We start from the raw sequence: 19,603 nt of genomic DNA, 5'->3' as shown, positions 1-19,603 counted from the left end.
TTAAAGTGATTTTATTTTATTTAATCTTTTTATTTTTTTTGGATACTAACCTGGCCTGACCCTGCTTAGCTTCCAAGATCAGAGGAGATCTGGCACTTTGGAGCAACAGCACAGTGGGTAGAGCATTTGCCTTGCATGCAGCCAACCCGGGTTTGATTCCTCCATCCCTTTTAGAGAGCCCAGCAAGCTACCAAGAGTATCCCGCCTGCAAGGCAAAGCCTGGCAAGCTACCTATGGTGTGTTTGTTATGCCAAAAATAGTCTCACAATATAGACTTTACTGGATGCCACCGAGCAAATCGATGAACAACAGGATGACAGTGTTACAGTGCTACATTGCTACTTGTTTTGGTCATATTTTTGGTCACACCTGGCGATGAACAGGGTTACTCTTGGTTCATGCACTCAGGAATTACTCCTGGTGGGGCTCGGGGGACCATATGGGATACTGGGAATCGAACCCAGGTTTGTCGCATGCAAGGCAAACACCCTACCCACTGTGCTATTGCTCCAGTCCCTATTTTATTTTTTAAATTAAAAAAAATTTAATGAATCACTGTGAGATACAGTTACAGACTTACAAACTTGCTTGATTATGTTTCGGTCATACAGTGTTCTAGTATCCATCCCTCTACCATGTCTATTCTCCACTACCAATGTTTCCAGTATCCCTTCCTTCCTTTCCCCCCGCCCCCACCTCTGTGGCAGGTGTATTCTCTCTTTCTCTCTCCTTCTCGGTGTTACGGTTTGCAATAAAAGTACCAAGCTGCCATCATATTTGGTTCATAGTCTACTTTCAGCATGCATCTATCATCCCGAACGTGCCCTCCAACCAATCCTTTACTTAGTGGTCCCTACTCTATCCTAGCTGCCTTTTCCCCCAGCACATCAGATTGGCTTCCAAGGCATGGAGCCATCCTCCTGGTCCTTATCTCTACTACTCTTAGGTGTTAGTCTCCCATAATATTACTTTATATTCTATATGTGAGTGCAGTCATATATGGGATATATATGTCTGTCCCTTTCTTTTTGACTCATTTCACTTAGCATGATACTCTCCATGTCTGTCCACTTGTATGCAAATTTCATGATTTCATCTTTTCTAACAGCTGCATAGTATTTCATTGTGGAGACATATCAAAGTTTCTTTAACCAGTCATCTGTTCTAGGATACTCGGGTGTTTTTTTTTCCAGATTCTGGCTATTGTAAATAGTGCTGAAATAAACATACAAGTACAGATGTCAGTTCTACTGTATAAAAGTAATTTTTAGCACTGATAAATTATTGTAGTAACTTTGCCTATATATTTGCTTTAATTATGAGTCTTGTATTTTCTTCACGGGCAGAGAGTCTCTTGCCCGAATGCCTGTCTGTCTTCCCTGGGGCCCCTCCGAGGGGATGGGCTCCAGCTTCCCTCCCCACACTGAGCAGAGCTCCCAGCAGCCGAAGACCACCAGAACCTAGCTACAGCCATGCTTGAGGCCCCTCTCCACACATTCGGACAGGCCTCATGCACGAAGGTACCAGCAGAGGAACCCAGGTGTGTGTAATCCCATCAACGGCCAACATCCAGAGAGAGACTTAAAAGCAAGCTCTCAGAAGCTATCTCTCAGAAAATATCTTGTAGTCTACTTCTCCATCTGGGAGAAACTGGCAAGTTTCTGAGAGTTTCCTGCCCACAGGAGACAGCGTTGCAAGCTTCCCATGGTGTATTCATATGCTAAATCCAGTAACAAGCTGGATCTCATTCCCCTGACCCTGAAAGAGCCTCCAGTGCGACATCCTTGGGAGGGACGAGTTGAGATATACTTCTAAGATCTCAGGGAAAGGACGAAATGAGAAGTTACTGAGCCCGCTCGAGAAATCAATGATTAACGGGATTTCGTGATCATGATTGTGATCGTATTTTCTTAAGTTTTTATATTGCTATTTAGTAACTTCAAATTTCAACATAAAGAATTTTCCTTAACACTTCTTGTCAAATATATCTATTAGTGATAAACTTTTTCAGATTTTATTTCCCTGGGAGTTTTTATCGCCCATTTTTAAAGAATATTTTTATAATTAGTCTTTTTTTATTGCTTTCAAATAGTTTTCCTGCTTTTGACATTTAACAGTTTGATTATAACATGTCTCATTGTGGATGTGTTTGGGTTTCATTTGCGGGGTGGCATATCTGAAAGCATTCAGAGTTTGGGGTGGTTAGGGTTTCTTTTGTTTTTTTTTTTTTTTTTGCTTTTTGGGTCACACCCATCAATGCACAGGGGATACTTCTGGCTCTGCACTCAGGAATCACCCCTGGCGATGCTCAGGGGACCATATGGGATGCTGGAATTCAAACCCGGGTCGGCCGCGTGCAAGGCAAACGCCCTACCCGCTGTGCTATTCCTCCAGCCCCAGGGTTTCTTATTTGAACTTCTGCTGGTCTTCTTAACCACATTTGCCCATTTGTTTCAACAGATTCTGGAAATTTAGGGTTTTTTTGGTATATTCCGTCTCTACTTTTTATCTTTTTAATTTCCTGGGTTACATGTATATCAATCTGTTAATGACAAATGGAAGGTCTCTTAAAGTTTCTTCATTATTTTAGTTCCTTGACTAGATAATTTTCAAAAATCTTTCTTCTAACTTTATTTTTTTATTATGCATTTTCTAGTACTGTCAAAACTAGTGACATTTTCAGTTCTATTATATTATTTATGGTTTCTGTCTGTCTTTTTAAAAAGTGTCCATTTTCTTGTTGAAATTCTCAGCTTATTTGTACATTGTTCTACTACCAGCATTGGGAATGTTTATGATGGACATTTTGAATTTTCTTTCAATAAGTCAAATATCTGCATTTCATTGGAATTGATTTGGGTTGAACTTTGTGGAACACTTTTCACTATTTTCAAATTTTTCTGAATTCATTTTGTTGGTTGCTCAGTGTTAGATAACACAGCCACCTATTTCAATCGTCATGAATCAGTTTCATAGTGAAGAAAATCCTTACCAATCAGCCTAGCCATTGTCTTTCAAGGTGTCTTAAAGCTTTTGTTGTTTGTTTGGGGGCCACACCCAGTGATACTCATGGCTTATTCCTAGTTCTGTACTTAGGAATCATTCCTGGCACTGCTCGTCAGACTATATGGGATGGTGAAGACCCAAACCTGGGTAAGCTGCGTACAAGGCAAACACCCTACGTATCTCTCTAGTCCCCGGTTTCTCAAACCTTTGTTATAGTTCAAACAACTATATTTATCTTAAACCACTCTCAGGCGGTAAGAATGATGAGCCTTTTTTCTCTTCTGAGACAAACAAGTCAGTAACGCACCTTTGGTGAGCATCTGGCATGTCGAGACGTTGGATAGATGTCGGTATTGTGAAATATTTAATTTCTGTGGAAAAGCATGTATCTGACTTTTTTTTTCTTTTTCCTGTTCTCTAACCCTTACTTTTGTGTTGTGCTCACTCTTCTTTCCCAGCTAGTTGAGCTATCACAGTGCTAGTGCTTGTTTAAATTGATGTTGTTGTTCTCAATGACCCTGAGATAGCTCAAATGGAACACCATTGATGTTTCAAGACAGAAGAAAATGCCTTTATGTCTTGGAATGTCAGAAGAAGAGTGGAACATTGAAAATGTAGTTTAATCTTCTCCTTGTTGGCCAGGAAGAAACTGGAAGCTGAAATTTTTCACCTAATCATAAAAGTCATTGAAAATTTGGCCATGGTAGGACTGATGGTGTGAACTTTATCCAAACCTTCCTACTAGTTTCAAGTATCTTATTTGGGGGCAGGGGGGCACATAGTTTTGGTCCCAACTAGTTTCTAGATTTCTTACAAACAAAATAAATTAATCTGCATATTGTTATTTATTTGTCTTCGTTATGGGATGGAGTATTTACAGCTTCCTATTTTGCCAAATTGCTGATTCCTTATCAGTATATCAAATGGCTAGATAGTTAAGGGATTTGTGCTTATTTTATATTATCCACTGCATTCAAATCCATGCCATGTTAAATTCTCAGGAGCCATCATTGCTGTCATATTAACCAAGTTTATTATCCATTTAGGTTCTGATATAATATTCTTCAATTTATATAGCATGTTCTAGCTTGATTAACTGTGATTATGCTGTTTATGCTTCTTAGGAATTATTCACTTCATTTTCTCTTTAGCAAAATGTTTAAATCTGAAGAACAAACCTATTGCATCATCTTTTTTCCCCACAATGTATAATAGGACCTCTTCCAACCAAATCTTGTTCAGTGTGTACACAGTTAAGAGACAGAGCAGAGTTTAAGAGATCAAGAACTGAAATAGTAGCCCATTACCAAGGATAAGTCTCCAAAGAAGGAATAAATTTGGAAGCAACTTTTCCTTCACATATATAAGACACAAATCTTATAAGAAGTGGGATTTTTACCGCTCCACAGAAATTAGACAAGGAAAAATAATCAGCGAGATGGTAAACCGATGGTAAACCGGTTTTACTGGTAAACCGATATAGTAAAGTTGCAAGCTGCAAAATCAATATACAAAAATCAGTCACGTGTATAAATGCAAGTAGTGGTCAAGAAGAAAATAAAAGGAAAACATTACTTAAAACAGCCTCTACCCCTATGCAATGGAAATTAAAATTTTCATGTGTTGAGAATTATCCTTTGAAAACTATTTTTTATAATGTTCTTTTTCTTGAAAAAAGGAAATAAAAGTGTTTAAAAACATCAATCACTTAGGAATCCACTTAACATAACATTGGAAAAAATAATTTAAAATTATGGTCCAAAGAGATAGTACATACAGTATGTAGGGTTAGCCAGTGGTTTAGAATCACTGAAGATACTGCTAACTTCAATGTTATTTCCCCTCAATGTATTTTATGAGTTCAGGTGTGATAGAGAAGTCCTCAATCCATTTTGATTTGACTTTTTCCCAAGGCTGAGTCCATTTTTCTTTTTGCTTTTTTTTTGCATGTGACTAGCAGGTTTTCTAGAACCATTTGTTGAAGAGGTTTTTCTTGTTACACTTCGTATTTTTCTGCTTTTTTGAGTATTAACTGTCAATATACCAGGCAATCTGTCTCTGAATTCTCAATTCTATTATATTCGATTGAAAGTCTATGCTTAGTCCAGTACTACACTGTTTAGATTACAATAGCTTTAGAGTATAGTTTGAAGTTGGGGAGAGGAAAACCTCCCATTTTCTTTTTTTTCTAGGACTGCTTTGGTTATTCAGAGTATTTTATCACTCCATATAAATTTCAACAGCATTTGAACTGTCTTTTAAAAATACCATGGAAGTTTTTATAGGGCCTTAATTGAATCTGTATAGTGCTTTGGGCAAGATTGTTGTTTTGATGATATTAATCCTTCGAATCCATGAACAGGGGATATATTTCCATTTTCTCTTGCTTACCTTTTTTTTTTTGTAAAGTAGTGTTTTGTGGTCTTCCTAGTATAAATCTTTCACCTCTTTTGAAAAGCCAAATCCCAAGTACTTGATTCTCTGAGGCACAATTGAGAATAGTATTGATTTTTTAATTTCTCTCTTCTATTGCATTATTTTTATGTAGGAAAAACCTCATTGTCTTTCATTTACTTTTATTTACGGGGCAGGGCTCACACAGCTGTGCTTCAGGGCTTATTCATGGAATTGTACTCAGGTATCACTACTGGCAGTGCTCAGGGGACCATATGGGAAATTAGGAATTAAACTCCAGCCGGTTGTGTGAGGCAAAAGCCTTAATGACTTTACTATCTCTCAGGCCCCCTCACTGGTCATTTTGATTTGTTTTATCCTGATACTAAGTGATGATCTTGTAAAATCTCCGGGAAGCTAGGGGAGGCCCCGACGGCTCTTCCCCTTGACACCCAGGTTGAGGGTTGGTCTTGGGCCACTTGCCCAGCCAAGATGGCCTGAGTCATAGGGGCAGATGGAGAAGGAAATGAGGGCCAAGCCGGTTGGTTGATCAGTTCCCATTTATTACATTCTCCCCACGCGCCTGTTCCAATCTCTCTGAGCCCCCCATTCTAGTCTCACACTGCTCCTCATTCCCATCTCCTCCTGACTCTCTCCTGTCCATCTCCCTGCGCTCCATCTTACTTCCTGCTCCGTCTCCCAACAACTCTCCCCTCTCTCCATCCCCAGCGCTGGGGGTAGAGGCTACAACCTGTCAGGTAGCAAAATCAACATAAGAAAGACTTTGTTCTAACAGCTGCATAGTATTCCGTTGTGTAGATGTACCAAAGTTTCTTTAACCAGTCATCTGTTCTTGGGCACTCGGGTTTTTTCCAGATTCTGGCTATTGTGAACATGAGCAAAATACCACTTAAGATTTTTTTCTCCTTTTCTCAGTCCAATAACTTAACATCTTAATGAACATCTTAATTCTACTTCTTAATATTAGTTAGTTTTGTATGGACACAGTAAGAGATATATTGATGCTTGTAGGGCAGCTCTCCTGGGAACATCTTGCCACAGACTCAGACTATAGTGCTCAGGCCAGATTAATCACTACTAGCCCTAGCAGGGTCCGAATCTAGTTATTACTTTTTGGATCATGACAGAATTTGTCATGACCATGCTCTTACCTTATAGTTAAGCATTATGGCACTTTAGCTAGACCCATCTCAATGCCAGGGTAGCACATAGCTCACTGCTTGCCCTGAGTCCATCCAATCTCTCTTCGGGACCATGCTTTTGGGGGTACTAGGAAGTTAGGGCAATTGAGTCGAGAGAACAGATGCCCAGAAGGAAAATATCATTTGAAGTCAAATAACTCTCATGTTACAAAAGCATAGCATTAACTGGCATAGCATTAACTGTCTTCTTGTGCCCATACAAAAAGGACATTGCTATGAATTAACTATGGAAAGGACTTGAGAAGAGAAAAAAAATATTTACAAGTTAACAGAGCACAAAGAAAGAAGTTACAAATAAACACAGAGGAATGGGAGCACTGTAATGGGAGCAACCCAAATAAACCTAAGCTTTCTGTAGCAATGTTATCCTACATAGGATAACAAGGATCAACACTTTTTCATGATTATTGACCATCTCTATGCCCTTCTCATCAAAGTGTCTTCTTACCTCCTCTCCCCTAGTCTTTGCATGGGATTATTGGTTTTTTGTTGCTGTGCTTTATATATTTTGGATTTGGATTCTCTATTGGACATATCATGTGAAATATCTTCTCAAAATCAATAAGGTGTCATTTTTACATTAGCCCAAGTTTCTTTGCCACATGTAATTTTTTTTTCTGCTTTACCTGGTTCTGTGGGGCTTCACTCATGTGTGAGGTTCGGCCCAAGTGTCCAGAAAGCGGCCTGGAGCATCTCAGTGGCTGGGTAGTGGAGGTAGTGGAGGTATTTATCTGGCTCCAGTAGGGTGAGTCATCTGAGTTTGATCCTGGGGGCGGGGTGCCAGAGATTGGGAGGAGGCAGAAAGAGGATCTACAAGACCAAGATTACTGCCCTCTGATGTCCTGATGGATCTATCACATTTTCCAGAAAGGCAATGGAGAGGATTATTTAGGACTTCTACTTGGATCTCTTTGACAGCCACATCCACCTGCCCACATACCAATTCCACAGGATGGATATGTCGTTCCCAACATACTCCCTTCCAAAATACGACACGCCATTTCATCGGTAAAGATGTGTACAGCACCCAATCCAGACAAGGTCAGACCCGAACACCTGAAAAATCTGCCGCCACTACTCATCAATACACTGGCTTGGCTCTTCACACAATTCCTGTCTGAATGCAAGTTTCTGTCCCAATGGAAAACCAGCAGGACCATTCTATTGTACAAGAAGAGAGAAAGTCACGACATTAGCAACTATCATCATCCAATCTGCCTGTTGTCCGTCGTCTACAAGCTGTTCACTCAAGACATCCTGAATAAAATAGGCAGAACACTAGACAAAGGACAACCATGCAAGCAAGCCAGGTTCTGAAAAGGATTCAGCATGATCGACCATATCCACACAGAGACCAAGCTCATTGAAGTTTTGTGAGAGTTCAAGATGCTGCTCTGTTGAACGTTCACCAATTTGAAGAAGGCCTTTGATTCTGTTGAGACTGAAGCAGTCATTGAAGTCCTAGCCAAACAGGGCATTCAAACTCAGTACATCAAGATCCCCTCAAGCTGTTTTATGGATTCACCACCAGGAACTCACCATTCTACAAGGAGCTGATCATCGATGTAAAGAGAGGGGTTTGGCAGGGTGATACCATTTCACCGAAACTCTTCAGTGCCACCCTCGAGAATGTCATGCGATGACTGGAATGGGAAGGAATGGGAGTGAAGATAAATTGTTGGCAACTACACCACCTCCACTTTGCTGATGACATTGTTTTCGTACACCAAATATTAGACAAGAGGCACAAATGCTGGTCAACTTCGACTGCTGAGTGTGGAAAGGTTGGACTGCAGCTGAATCTCAGCAAAACAATATTCATAAAAAATGAACTAGTCCCTGACGTTCCATTTGCTCTCAATGGAACAAACTTCTCTGAATGCAGCAGCTATGTGTACCTGGGTTGAGAACAACTTGGTGCCAGAACTGCTCAGGAAGAAGAGAGCAGCATGGAATACCTTCAAGAGCGTTGAAAAAGTGGTTAAGAGGATGAAGAACTTCCGGCTCCGGGCACATCTTTTTGAGTCCACCATTCTTCCTGCACTAACATCCCTCTGAGACCTGGGCACTATGAAAACAGGATGAGAACGCTATTCGGGCCTCCCAAAGAGGAATCGAAAGAGCTATTCTTGGAGTATCACGTTTCACTCAAGTGAGAGAAGAAATCGGGAGTTCCGACCTCCATCGACAGTAAGAATCAGGGATGCTGTCTCGTTTGCCAAGGCATCAAAAATCAGATGGGTCGGACACATAATGCAACTCAGAGATGACCGCTGTTACCGACTGGATTCCATAGGACAACAAAAGACCACGTGGCTGCCCATCTATGAGATGGTCAGAATTCTTCGTCAAAACCTTGAATGAGCAGTTTGAGTCTCTTCATGTTCCTGGAGCGAGCAGATATCATTGGGCTACTCTAGCACATGACAGGGATGAATGGAGACATTACTGGCGCCCGCTCGAGCAAATTGAAGATCAACCGTATGACAAGTGACAAGTAGTATTTGGGCCACACCCAGTTGTGCTCAGGGATTACTCCTGGTGGGTTCAGGAGACCATAGATGATGTCAGGGATCAAACATCGGTCAACTTCATGCAAGGTAAGTGCCTTACCCATTGTACTATCTCTCTGGTCCCCAGAATATTTAGCTGAATCTTCCTCAGTAAGTTTTATTAATTCTGGCCTTGAGGTCTTTCATCTACTTTGAATAAACTCCTGTGTGTGATGTAAGATACAGATGCTATTTTATTTTTTGCCAGTGGTTATCCAGTTTTCTCAACACCATTTGTTTAAAAGGCTTTCCTTGTTGCATTTTATGCACTCAGCCCCTTTGTCAGATTAATTGTCCATACATTTGAGGTTTTATCACTGAGCTCTCAGTTTTAATCTATTGATGAGATAAAGTATAGTTATATTATGATGCTTTACTGCTAACATTAAATATAATTTAAAGTTAGAAAATAAGATCACTTCTAACTTTTTTTTCTCAGATTGGTTTTGGCTACTTGCAGAGTTTTATGCTTCCATATAAATTTTAGTAGTATTTGCTGATTGTTCTTTAGGACTGTGATCAGCAGGCATCATAAAGTTTATTGAGAGGGGGCAATTTTGTTGTTTTCCTATTTATATTCTTAAATTATTTTTTCTGTGATAAATACAAATTATATCTAAGTATAAAATAATAATCATAAGTTGAAAATAATTAGAATTATATACTGACTTAATATGTACACTTAGTGTAGCACTACACTGTAGCACTGTCATCCTGTTGTTCATCGATTTGCTCAAGCAGGCACCAGTAATGTCTCCATTGTGAGACTTGTTGTTACTGTTTTTGGTATATCAAATATGCCACGGGTAGCTTACCAGGCTGTGCCATGCGCGCTGGATATTCTTGCTGACTTGCCAGGCTCTCCAAGAGGGGCAGAGGAATCAAACTCGGGTTGGCTGCATGCAAGGCAAATGTCCTACCCACTGTGCTATCACTGGGAGAATCCATCTAGTATTTAAGAATAAGCTGTATCCCTACTAACATCTTCTATGAAAATATATTTTATATAAACTAAAATTGTAAGAATTATAGCTAAATAGAAATATTGGAAGCAATTCGAGAAAAAGAAAGGGTTTTAATACTAAAACACCAATTATAAATGTCATATATAAAATATTTGATGTATGTTATCTCCACATATTTATTCATCCTTAATTCATGTCTCATTTTTCTTCTCTTGTTTTGCTTTTTGTTGCACATTAAAAGGCTACTCTTGGGGGCTGGAGTGATAGTACAGTGGGTAGGGCATTTGCCTTGTAAATGGCTAACCTGGGTTCAATTCCCCGACATCCCATGTGGTCCCCTGAGAACACCAGGAGTAATTCCTAAGTACAGAGCCAGGAGTAGCCCCTGAGCATCGCTGGGTGTGATCCCCAAAGTCAAAATAAATAAATAAATAATAGAAGGATTTTGTAAGCTATATTTTAGTAGTATTTTTTGCAATCCTTCAATAATGAAATAATTTTGATTGGAATTGCATTAAGTTTTTGTGGATAGTCGTTTTGCCAATGTTAATTCTTACATCTCATGAACATGTAATATTTTTACATTTCCTGGTGTCCTCCTCTATTTATTTCACAATTTACTTATAATTTTTATGCTCTAATAACTTTTTAAAGTTGATTCCTGTGTATTTGGTGTTTCCATACACTATTTTTGATGCAGTTCTCTTTTTTATCTCTTTCTCTTCTAGCTCTTTATTTGAATACAGAAATGTAGAAGATTTTTCTGTGTTGATTTTTGTAGCCTGATACTTTGCTCATTTTTTATTGTTTTTAAGATATTTTTAGTGGAGTTTTTAGAAATCTTCACATTTTATATATAAATTATATATATATATGATTATGTTCTCTGTAAATAGTGATAATGTGTTGATTTCTTCCTTTTTGGATCCCTTTGACTTGTTTTTTTCTTATCTAATTGTTTTAGTGAGGATTTCCATAATTATATTGAATTGTAGTAGAGAAAGTGGTATACAAAAATTTTCCAAAGAATGCCAGCGATGTCTAAGTCTATTTTATAAAAATATAAAAGTTCTTCATATTCTGACTTGTTTGCAAGAGCAGCTTGTTGACGTTGTTTAATATAATAATTTAGTCATACAAACATTAGAAATAATTTGTAGGTTAGTAGAAAGATTTCAAAGAAAAGGCTGTGAGTTTTTATAAGCACTCATGGATGTACTTTATTTCAGCAAAAGTATACTTGTGAGGAAATTCAGATCCCATAAAAAACATGGAGGAAGAGTGCTAGGCACATAGGAGTATGTTGTCACAAAATCCCAAAGAGACAGTATGAGTCAGACTATGATCAATAATGCAAAATCATTTAATTAATTTAGATAATACTGGCAATCATGCTTTGCATTAGTTGATTAGAAGACAACTAGTGATATTTATGAGTGAACAGTGTTGGCAAAAATACAAAGGACAAAAACAGAACGAGTTATAATTTAATCTCCCATTAGTTTATATTCCTATCAGACACCCTGTCTCTGTATTACTCTTTCTTACTCTTTACTACCTAAGTATGCCTTATCCTTTATAGAGTTTATGCTGTTAACTTAGTTGATTCTTGCTTTTTTTGTTGTTGTTTCTTTTTTTTTTCCTTTTCTTCCTTTCCCTCCCCTTCTCCTCTTTCTCTCTCTCTCTTTTTTAATAGTGTCAGGGATAAATCCCAGGATCTCACACATGCAATAAAAATGCTCTTACCACTGAGATACATCACTAGCTTTTCATCCCTTTAACTTAAATAATGCTATGCCTTCCATTTACAGTGTCTTAGCACATATTTTATACTTGCTGAAAACTTCAAGAATAATAAAGAATGTAATTTCTATGTAATATTTTTTCTTTCATGTTCTAACAAGTCCTACTTTGTTTTCCCTTATAATATAATAGTTTTTATATTTAATTCAGTCTTAACTCTTCTATATACAGTTATGTATGTGATTTTACTCTCTGATATGGGAATTCACATGGCCTAGAATGGAACGCTCAGGGTGAGAGACTGTCTGAATTCATCATGTAGACCAACATCATCCATGGTAACTCACAGTTCCAGAGGGCCAAATCTAAATGCTGGACATGGGAGTCTCCTGGTGGGAAGTTCCACAATAAAATTGACCACATCATATTCAATTGAAGGTTTTGCCTGACCCATGTCACTGTTGTCTCAAAATTCCAAACAGGATCAGACCACCATCTCCTTCATGCAAAATTCTACTTCACAGAGCGGGGAGAAAAGTCTGCAAAATTTAAGTCTATGAAGGCAACTCCCAGAATGACCACCAACTGGGAGCTCTTTGGCACTATTGCAGCAACGTGGGAAGATGCCATCCTTGACAACATCTACGAGGAATACAATTGACTGGTTCAGCACCTCCATGACTGTACAAAGAATGCCAAGAGTGAGAAAGCCACAAACAGACCCCTGTCTTCAGAAACTCTCAAGCTCATTCACCAACATGGTTTGGCGAGAGCCTCAGGCAACCACAAGCTAGTGTCTGAGCTCACAAAGCTGTGCAGATATTCGATAAAGGAAGACCTCAAAGAGAGAAGAGCAGTAGTGTTGGCCAGTGCAGCAGAAGTCGGAAAAAGTATTCGCAACCCTCGCCTGTTCTTCGCCAACTACAAGACCAAGATGACTGCCCTCCGACGTCCTGATGGATCTATCACATCTTCCAGAAAGGCAATGGAGACGATTATTCATGACTTCTACTCGGATCTCTTTGACAGCCATGTCTACCTGCCCACATACCAAATTCCGCAGGATAGATATGTCATTCCCAATGTTCTCCCTTCTGAAATCCGACACGCCATTTTGTTGGTAAAGACGCGTACAGCACCTGGTCCAGACAAGGTCAGACCCGAACACCTGAAGAATCTGCCGCCAGTACTCATCAATACACTGGCCCAACTCCACACACTACCTGTCTGAATGCAAGGTTCCGTCTCAGTGGAAAACCAGTAGGACCATTCTGTTGTATAAGAAGGGAGACATCCATGACATCAACAACTATCGCCCAATCTGCCTGCTGTCTGTCCTCTACAAGTTATTCACTCCTGTCATCCTGAATAGAATAGGCAGAACACTAGATGAAGGACAACCATGCGAACAAGCTGGGTTCCAAAGGGGATTCAGCATGATAGGCCATATCCACACAGTGACCAAACTCATTGAAGTTTCGCAAGAGTTCAAGATGCTGCTCTGTCTAATGTTTGACTTAAAGAAGGCCTTCGATTCTGTTGAGACTGAAGCAGTCATCGAAACCCTAGCCAAACTCAGTATATCAAAATCCTCCGTGAGCTGTATTGTGGATTCACCACCAGGATCTCACCATTCTACAAGGAAGTGATCATTGATGTAAAGAGAGGTGCGGCAGGGTGATATCATTTCACCGAAACTCTTCAGTGCCACCCTCGAGAATGTCATGTGATGACTGGAATGGGAAGGAATGGTCAGCAATTACACCACCTCCACTTCGCTGATGACATTGTTCTCATAACACCAAACATTGGCCAAGTGGCACAAATGCTGGCCGACTTCGACCACAAGTGTGGAAAGGTCGGATTGCAGCTGAATCTTAACAAGACAATGTTCATGAAAAACGCACTGGTTCCTGAAGCTTCATTTGCTCTCAATGGAACAAACTTCTCTGAATGCAGCAGCTATGTGTACCTGGGTCGAGAAATCAACATGAGGGATGACTTGGTGCCAGAACTGCAGGAGGAAGAGAGCAGCGTGGAATGCCTTCATGAGCACCAAAGAAGTGGCTAAGAGGACGAAGAACCTCCGACTCCAGGCACATCTTTTCAATTCCACCATTCTTCCTGCACTAACATATGCCTCAGTGACCTGGGCCCTATGCAAACAGGATGAGTATGCTATTAGGGTGTCCCAAAGAGGAATTGAAAGAGCTAAGATAGGAGTATCCACGTCTCACTCAAGTGAGAGAAGGAATCCGGAGTTCTGACCTCCATCGATGGTCAAGAATCAGGGATGCTGTCTTGTTTGCCAAGGCATCAAAAATCAGATGGGCCGGTCATGTAATGCGATTCAGAGACGATCGCTGGACTAGAGCTGTGACCGACTGAATTCCATGGGACGTCAGAAGACCTTGTGGCCGCCCACCAACTAGATGGTCAGATTTCTTCGTCAAATCCCTGAATGAACGATTTGAGGCTCTTCGTGTGTCTGGAGCAAGCAGATATCATTGGGCTGCACTAGCAAGTGACAGGGACAAATGGAGTCATTACTGGCGCCCACTCGAGCAAATCGAAGATCACTCTACAAATCTTTAATTAAATTGACATGTCAGCAATCAATTCAATATATGTTGTCTGAAATTCTACATTATCTGAAGCTATTAGTGGCCCACAATATGGAAATTTAAAAAATTTTCCAGCTATGAGAAAAGTAAGACTAATTTATTTCACTGCTTTATCAATCAGAGCATTAAGGGTATTTCAAGAAGTGAATTAATCCTCATGTAAAGATTGAGTAGAGTTGAGTCAAATGAGGCATTTTCAATGCCTTTTGCTATTGCCTATTGCTCAATTTTATGAGAAATATTCTGAGTTGGAGCTTAACTCTGGTGCTTAAAAAAATAGCAAAGTTATGGATGTCTGTGGAGATGGATCCTAAAAGTGAATGATTGGGACCAGAGTAATAGTACAGCAGCCAGGGCACTTGCCTTGCAATCTGCTGACCTAGGTACAATCCCTGGCATCACATGTATTCTGCTGAGTCTGCATGTGTAATTCCTGAGTACAGAGCCAGGAGTAAGCCCTGAGCACTGCTGGAGTGGCTCAAACAACAACAACAAGAAACAATTGAATGGTAGAAAATAAAGTCATAGTTGATATAAGCTGGGTTTTTAGAACCGTTAGAATACGAGATAAAGGGCAAATACTCGGTTTGCATAGTCAGAGGAGCCAAAACCCTGTTCAGTCCTTAAGAATATCTATAATAGGAAGAAGGATGAATTCAGACAACCAACTTAGAAGTTTCCTTACAATGCATAAGTGAAGTCAAATATATCAGACTTTCAGATGATGACTCTATGATTAGGTCACTTTCATCTAAGGAAGTGAAGGAGAAGAATGTAGCCCTGGCTGAGTAGGGCACATTTTTGGCTCTTACGTTAATCCAAACTTCTCTTCAAATCTTTAAATCCCACTTTCTCTATTAAGTAATCAATAGTTTTTAAATCACCTATAGTTTTCAGGTTAAAAAAAATAAGGTTGAGAATGAAAGAGCAGGAGGAAAGCTGGAGAGATAAAACAGGGGCTAAAACATGTGCCTCACACTTTGCCAATCTGGTTCGATCCACAACACCAAGGTCCACCAGGACTGATCCCTGAAAACAGAGCCCGAGGTAACCCCTAAGCTCTGTAGGGTATGGCTCCCAAACAGGAATAAATAAGAAAAGAAAACGGAGGAAAGAAGAAAGTGAAAATTCAAGTGTGCAAAAAAAGAATTTTTAAACACATTTCTGTGATGGCCCTTTGGTTTCACTCCAAAATCTCAAAGGACCTTGATGTCTAATTAAACCTCTTTTGTTTACCTGTATTTGAAACCAGGTCTTTCAAGTTCAGTCTGTAGAATACCCTAATGCCAATGACAAACTAATCCCTATAGAATCAATGGAAAAGTTAAATTTTGCCCTCAGGCTAATGTAATTATTGTCACTGACCTATTGATAGAGAATGTCCTGGATTTTGATAAGTTATCAAATATTTTAAATGGAAGGATATTTATCCCTAATGTCTCCAAAAAACATAACATCAAGAATCCAATCAGTTGCTATAAAATTAACTAAAAATATAAGTATGATGGCTTTTTAATTTATTTTTATCTAAGTATAGAAAGGCAGAAATGCTTATTTCCCAAATACTAGAGCCTTTTAAAGGTTTGCCATTTAATCCATTTATTGTATTGATTTCTTTCTAAATTGAAGGTATTGTGGAAGACCAGAAGACAAAACAGTGAATCATTCTGCTTTCAAAAGTACCGTCTTATCAGCAAATTTACAGGTAAGCTATACTGACTATAAAGTAATTCAAAAATACAAAGTAACTTTGATTTTTAATTCATTTAAATATTTCACATTAGAAGAAGGAATACTAGTTTCCACTATTATTCTCATTTAATATCTTCTGTGTAAAGTAGTATTGCAAAAATCAAAATCAGGCTCTATATATTTTTAGTTGTTTTGCCACTCAAAGCTATTAAATAAATGATCAAAAACTTGTCTTTAAGTATTTTACTAATGCATCCATAATTTAATTCTGGAAGACTTAAAATTTTGTAGACCTAAAATATAAAGAACTTACATTTTATTTATTTGATAATAGAAAAGGATATTAAATTCAGTATAGACTAAGATAAGAAATTTAGAAGAAATATTAGCTAAATGATTTGAAAATAATATATTTGTGAGTAAAATATACTGAGATTTCAGCAACTTCTGAAAAAAGTGATTATTATGTTCTTTAAATTCATGTCTTATAATAACATCGTTGCAACACTAGAAAAAATATGCAATAAATTTAGGTCATACTAAGTTTTGATAACTATATAAGGCATATTAGGAGAAAATAAAATATATTTGTAGGTATAAGTAATCGGGCAATGTAGGTTCTCCATAGGATTTACAAAAATGAGAATATTGGATTTTAGAGAAGTTTGAGAGAGTAACTACAAGGTAGGATTATAAAAATGTGTCATAAATATAAATATTGTGAATAGAACCTTAGTCACTAAATTTTATCATGTTGGAGATATAAGATTGAGACTTTAAACTAGAGACAGAAAATACTAGGATAAAGGGAAAATTAGACATAACTTCTTGGAACAATGCTACATAAAAATATAGGAGTTGATAACATATGTTAAAATGTATTAAAATGTCATCCAAATTAACTCATTAAGAGAATCTAAATTTGTTCTATATTCTTACCCTAACTTGATTAACAAATAAGTTTTCTTTAAATATTCTGTGACAGGGCAGAATTTCTCCTGGACCCCACTCACGGCAGATTTATACGGGGCACCCTAGGATGGGTAGGTGAGCCTAGAACTTGCGCCTAGAACTTGCTCAAACAGTCCTGGCAGCCAAAAACCTCCACTCTCCACACTCATTACCATGCTCCTGGCTGTACTCCACTGGTCAGATGGGCCTCATCAGAAATGAATCTGTTGGAAAATTCAAGTTTGTAGGTTTTGTGACTAAAATCTCTAGGCTTCTCAGAGTCAGGGATGGGCTACTTCCCCACATCTCCCTGTACTTCTGGAAGCCCCAGCAGTCACACACATGTCCCCAAAGCCATCAGCCAGTTAATAATTTAACTCCACCTGCATCACCCTGTTAAAAATTTTGGACACCCTGGAGTACATGGCAGTGCGAGATCTCAAACTCTGCAACACTGATAAGCCAGGACTAGCACACCAGATTGAACGGGATGGAATGGAATGTAGAAGGCAACCAATCTCAACTAACAAAATATAAACACAAAGAAGCCTTAACCTGTAGCAACAATCTTATGATTTCTCATATGAGTTTAATGTCTCCATAGTGATATACAACAATCTTTGCTAACTTTCTTCTAAGGAAACATTTTTTCATCATCCTTTTAACAAATTACTTATAACAAACAATATAAAATAAGTTATCACTTAAAGGTCGTTGGGAAAATTGGAAATAATGGTGGTGGGAAGGTAAAATGGTAGTGGGATTGGTGTTGGAATATTGAATGTCTGTAACTAAACTGATGACTTAATACAGTTATAAAATTAAATAAATAAATAAATATTCTCTGGTAAACTTACCTGAGAAAGGATATTTAGCTATAGAAACCATTTTAAAGGTCACTGTGATTCTGGTTCTGAAGACCCAGACAAAGTACTTGTCTTGCTTAAGTCGACCTAACTTGATCCAGAACACTGTTAAGGTTTCCTGAGTTTGTAGCTAACCTCACAAGAAAGCAAATGATAAACAAGCAAAAAAAAAAAAAAAGAACCCAATAAACAGTAATCCACTATGGTTCTGTGGAATTTTAAAATATTAGTTATTTAAAATATCCAAAGAGTTATTTTCAAGTACCATATTAATCATAGGATAATATTTAAAATTTGATTTTCCTCTGGATAAAAGAAGCACCCTAAGAATGTTTCTTACAATTTCAGAAATGCCGCATTACATGTTCTGGCCAGGAATTTGTATATCTCAGCATTAGGTTATTGCTACATAAAATGATTTATGTCCTGGAAATCCAAATAGAAATATTTTGACAATCCCTATGTATACAGTGATACTTTTGACAGATGTGATATATCACATGAAGGCTAGTTTTCATGAAACAGTATAGTATAACTAAAGGAAAGAATCTCTTTTTTGGTGACACTCTCTAATTTAAGATCTCGTGTCTTTACAAATTTCTTATTTTTCTTATTTCTAACACAGGCAAGAATCCAGGAATGGCTAAAGAAAATTATTCCTTGACGACCGAGTTTATTCTCATAGGATTTACAGATAATCCATCACTGAAGATCCTTCTGTTTTTGGTGTTCTTTGTTATTTACTTAATCACTATGGTGGGGAATCTTGGCCTAGTGGCACTAATTTTTAAGGATCGTCATCTTCACACGCCAATGTACATCTTTTTAGGCAGCCTTGCCCTGATGGACTCCTGTTGCTCCTGTGCCATTACCCCCAAGATGTTAGAGAACTTCTTTTCTAAGGATAGAATGATATCCCTGTATGAATGCATGGCACAATTTTATTTTCTATGTGTTGCTGAAACTGCAGATTGCTTTCTCCTTGCAGCCATGGCCTATGATCGCTATGTGGCCATATGTAGCCCACTGCAGTACCACAGCATGATGTCAAAAAAACTTTGCATTCAGATGACGATAGGGACCTTCATAGCTAGTAACCTGCATTCCATGATCCATGTAGGGTTTCTATTAAGATTAACTTTCTGCAGGTCTCATAAAATTGACCACTTTTTTTGTGATATTCTTCCATTATATAGACTCTCCTGTACAGATCCTTTCCTTAATGAATTAATGATATATATATTTTCAATGCCAATTCAAATTTTTACCATTGCCACTGTCTTGATCTCTTATGCTTGCATCCTTTTCACAGTTTTCAAAATGAAATCTAAAGAAGGAAGAGGTAAAGCACTTTCTACTTGTGCATCCCACTTTCTATCTGTCTCAATATTCTACATTTGTCTTCTCATGTATATTCGACCATTTGAAGAAGGGAATAAAGACATACCAGTGGCAATTTTCTATACAATAGTAATTCCTTTATTAAACCCCTTTATTTATAGTCTGAGAAATAAGGAGGTGATAAATGTTCTGAAAAAAACTATAAAAAATTGTAATCTTAAACTTCATCCTCTAAGGAAAAACTAA

At 38.3% G+C, this 19,603-nt stretch overlaps 1 protein-coding gene across 1 annotated transcript; it reads left to right on the top strand.

Moving 5' to 3' along the window:
- The first annotated feature begins 18,655 nt into the window (after nt 1-18,655).
- LOC101540209 (olfactory receptor Olfr180-like) lies at nt 18,656-19,603 on the top strand. Its single transcript, XM_004607031.2, has one exon. It carries the CDS (start codon nt 18,656-18,658, stop codon nt 19,601-19,603), a length of 948 nt encoding a protein of 315 aa, XP_004607088.2.

The sequence above is a fragment of the Sorex araneus genome, chromosome 2, assembly GCF_027595985.1.
Source record: "Sorex araneus isolate mSorAra2 chromosome 2, mSorAra2.pri, whole genome shotgun sequence".
NCBI classification, from domain to species: Eukaryota; Metazoa; Chordata; class Mammalia; order Eulipotyphla; family Soricidae; genus Sorex; species Sorex araneus.
The sequence above is the reverse complement of the archived record's forward strand: the minus strand, read 5'-3'. Positions and strand labels throughout refer to the sequence as shown.

What these genes read in the sequence shown, in the direction of transcription:
- LOC101540209 (XM_004607031.2), top strand. Translation starts at nt 18,656, where the DNA reads ATGGCTAAAGAAAATTATTCCTTGACGACCGAGTTTATTCTCATAGGA.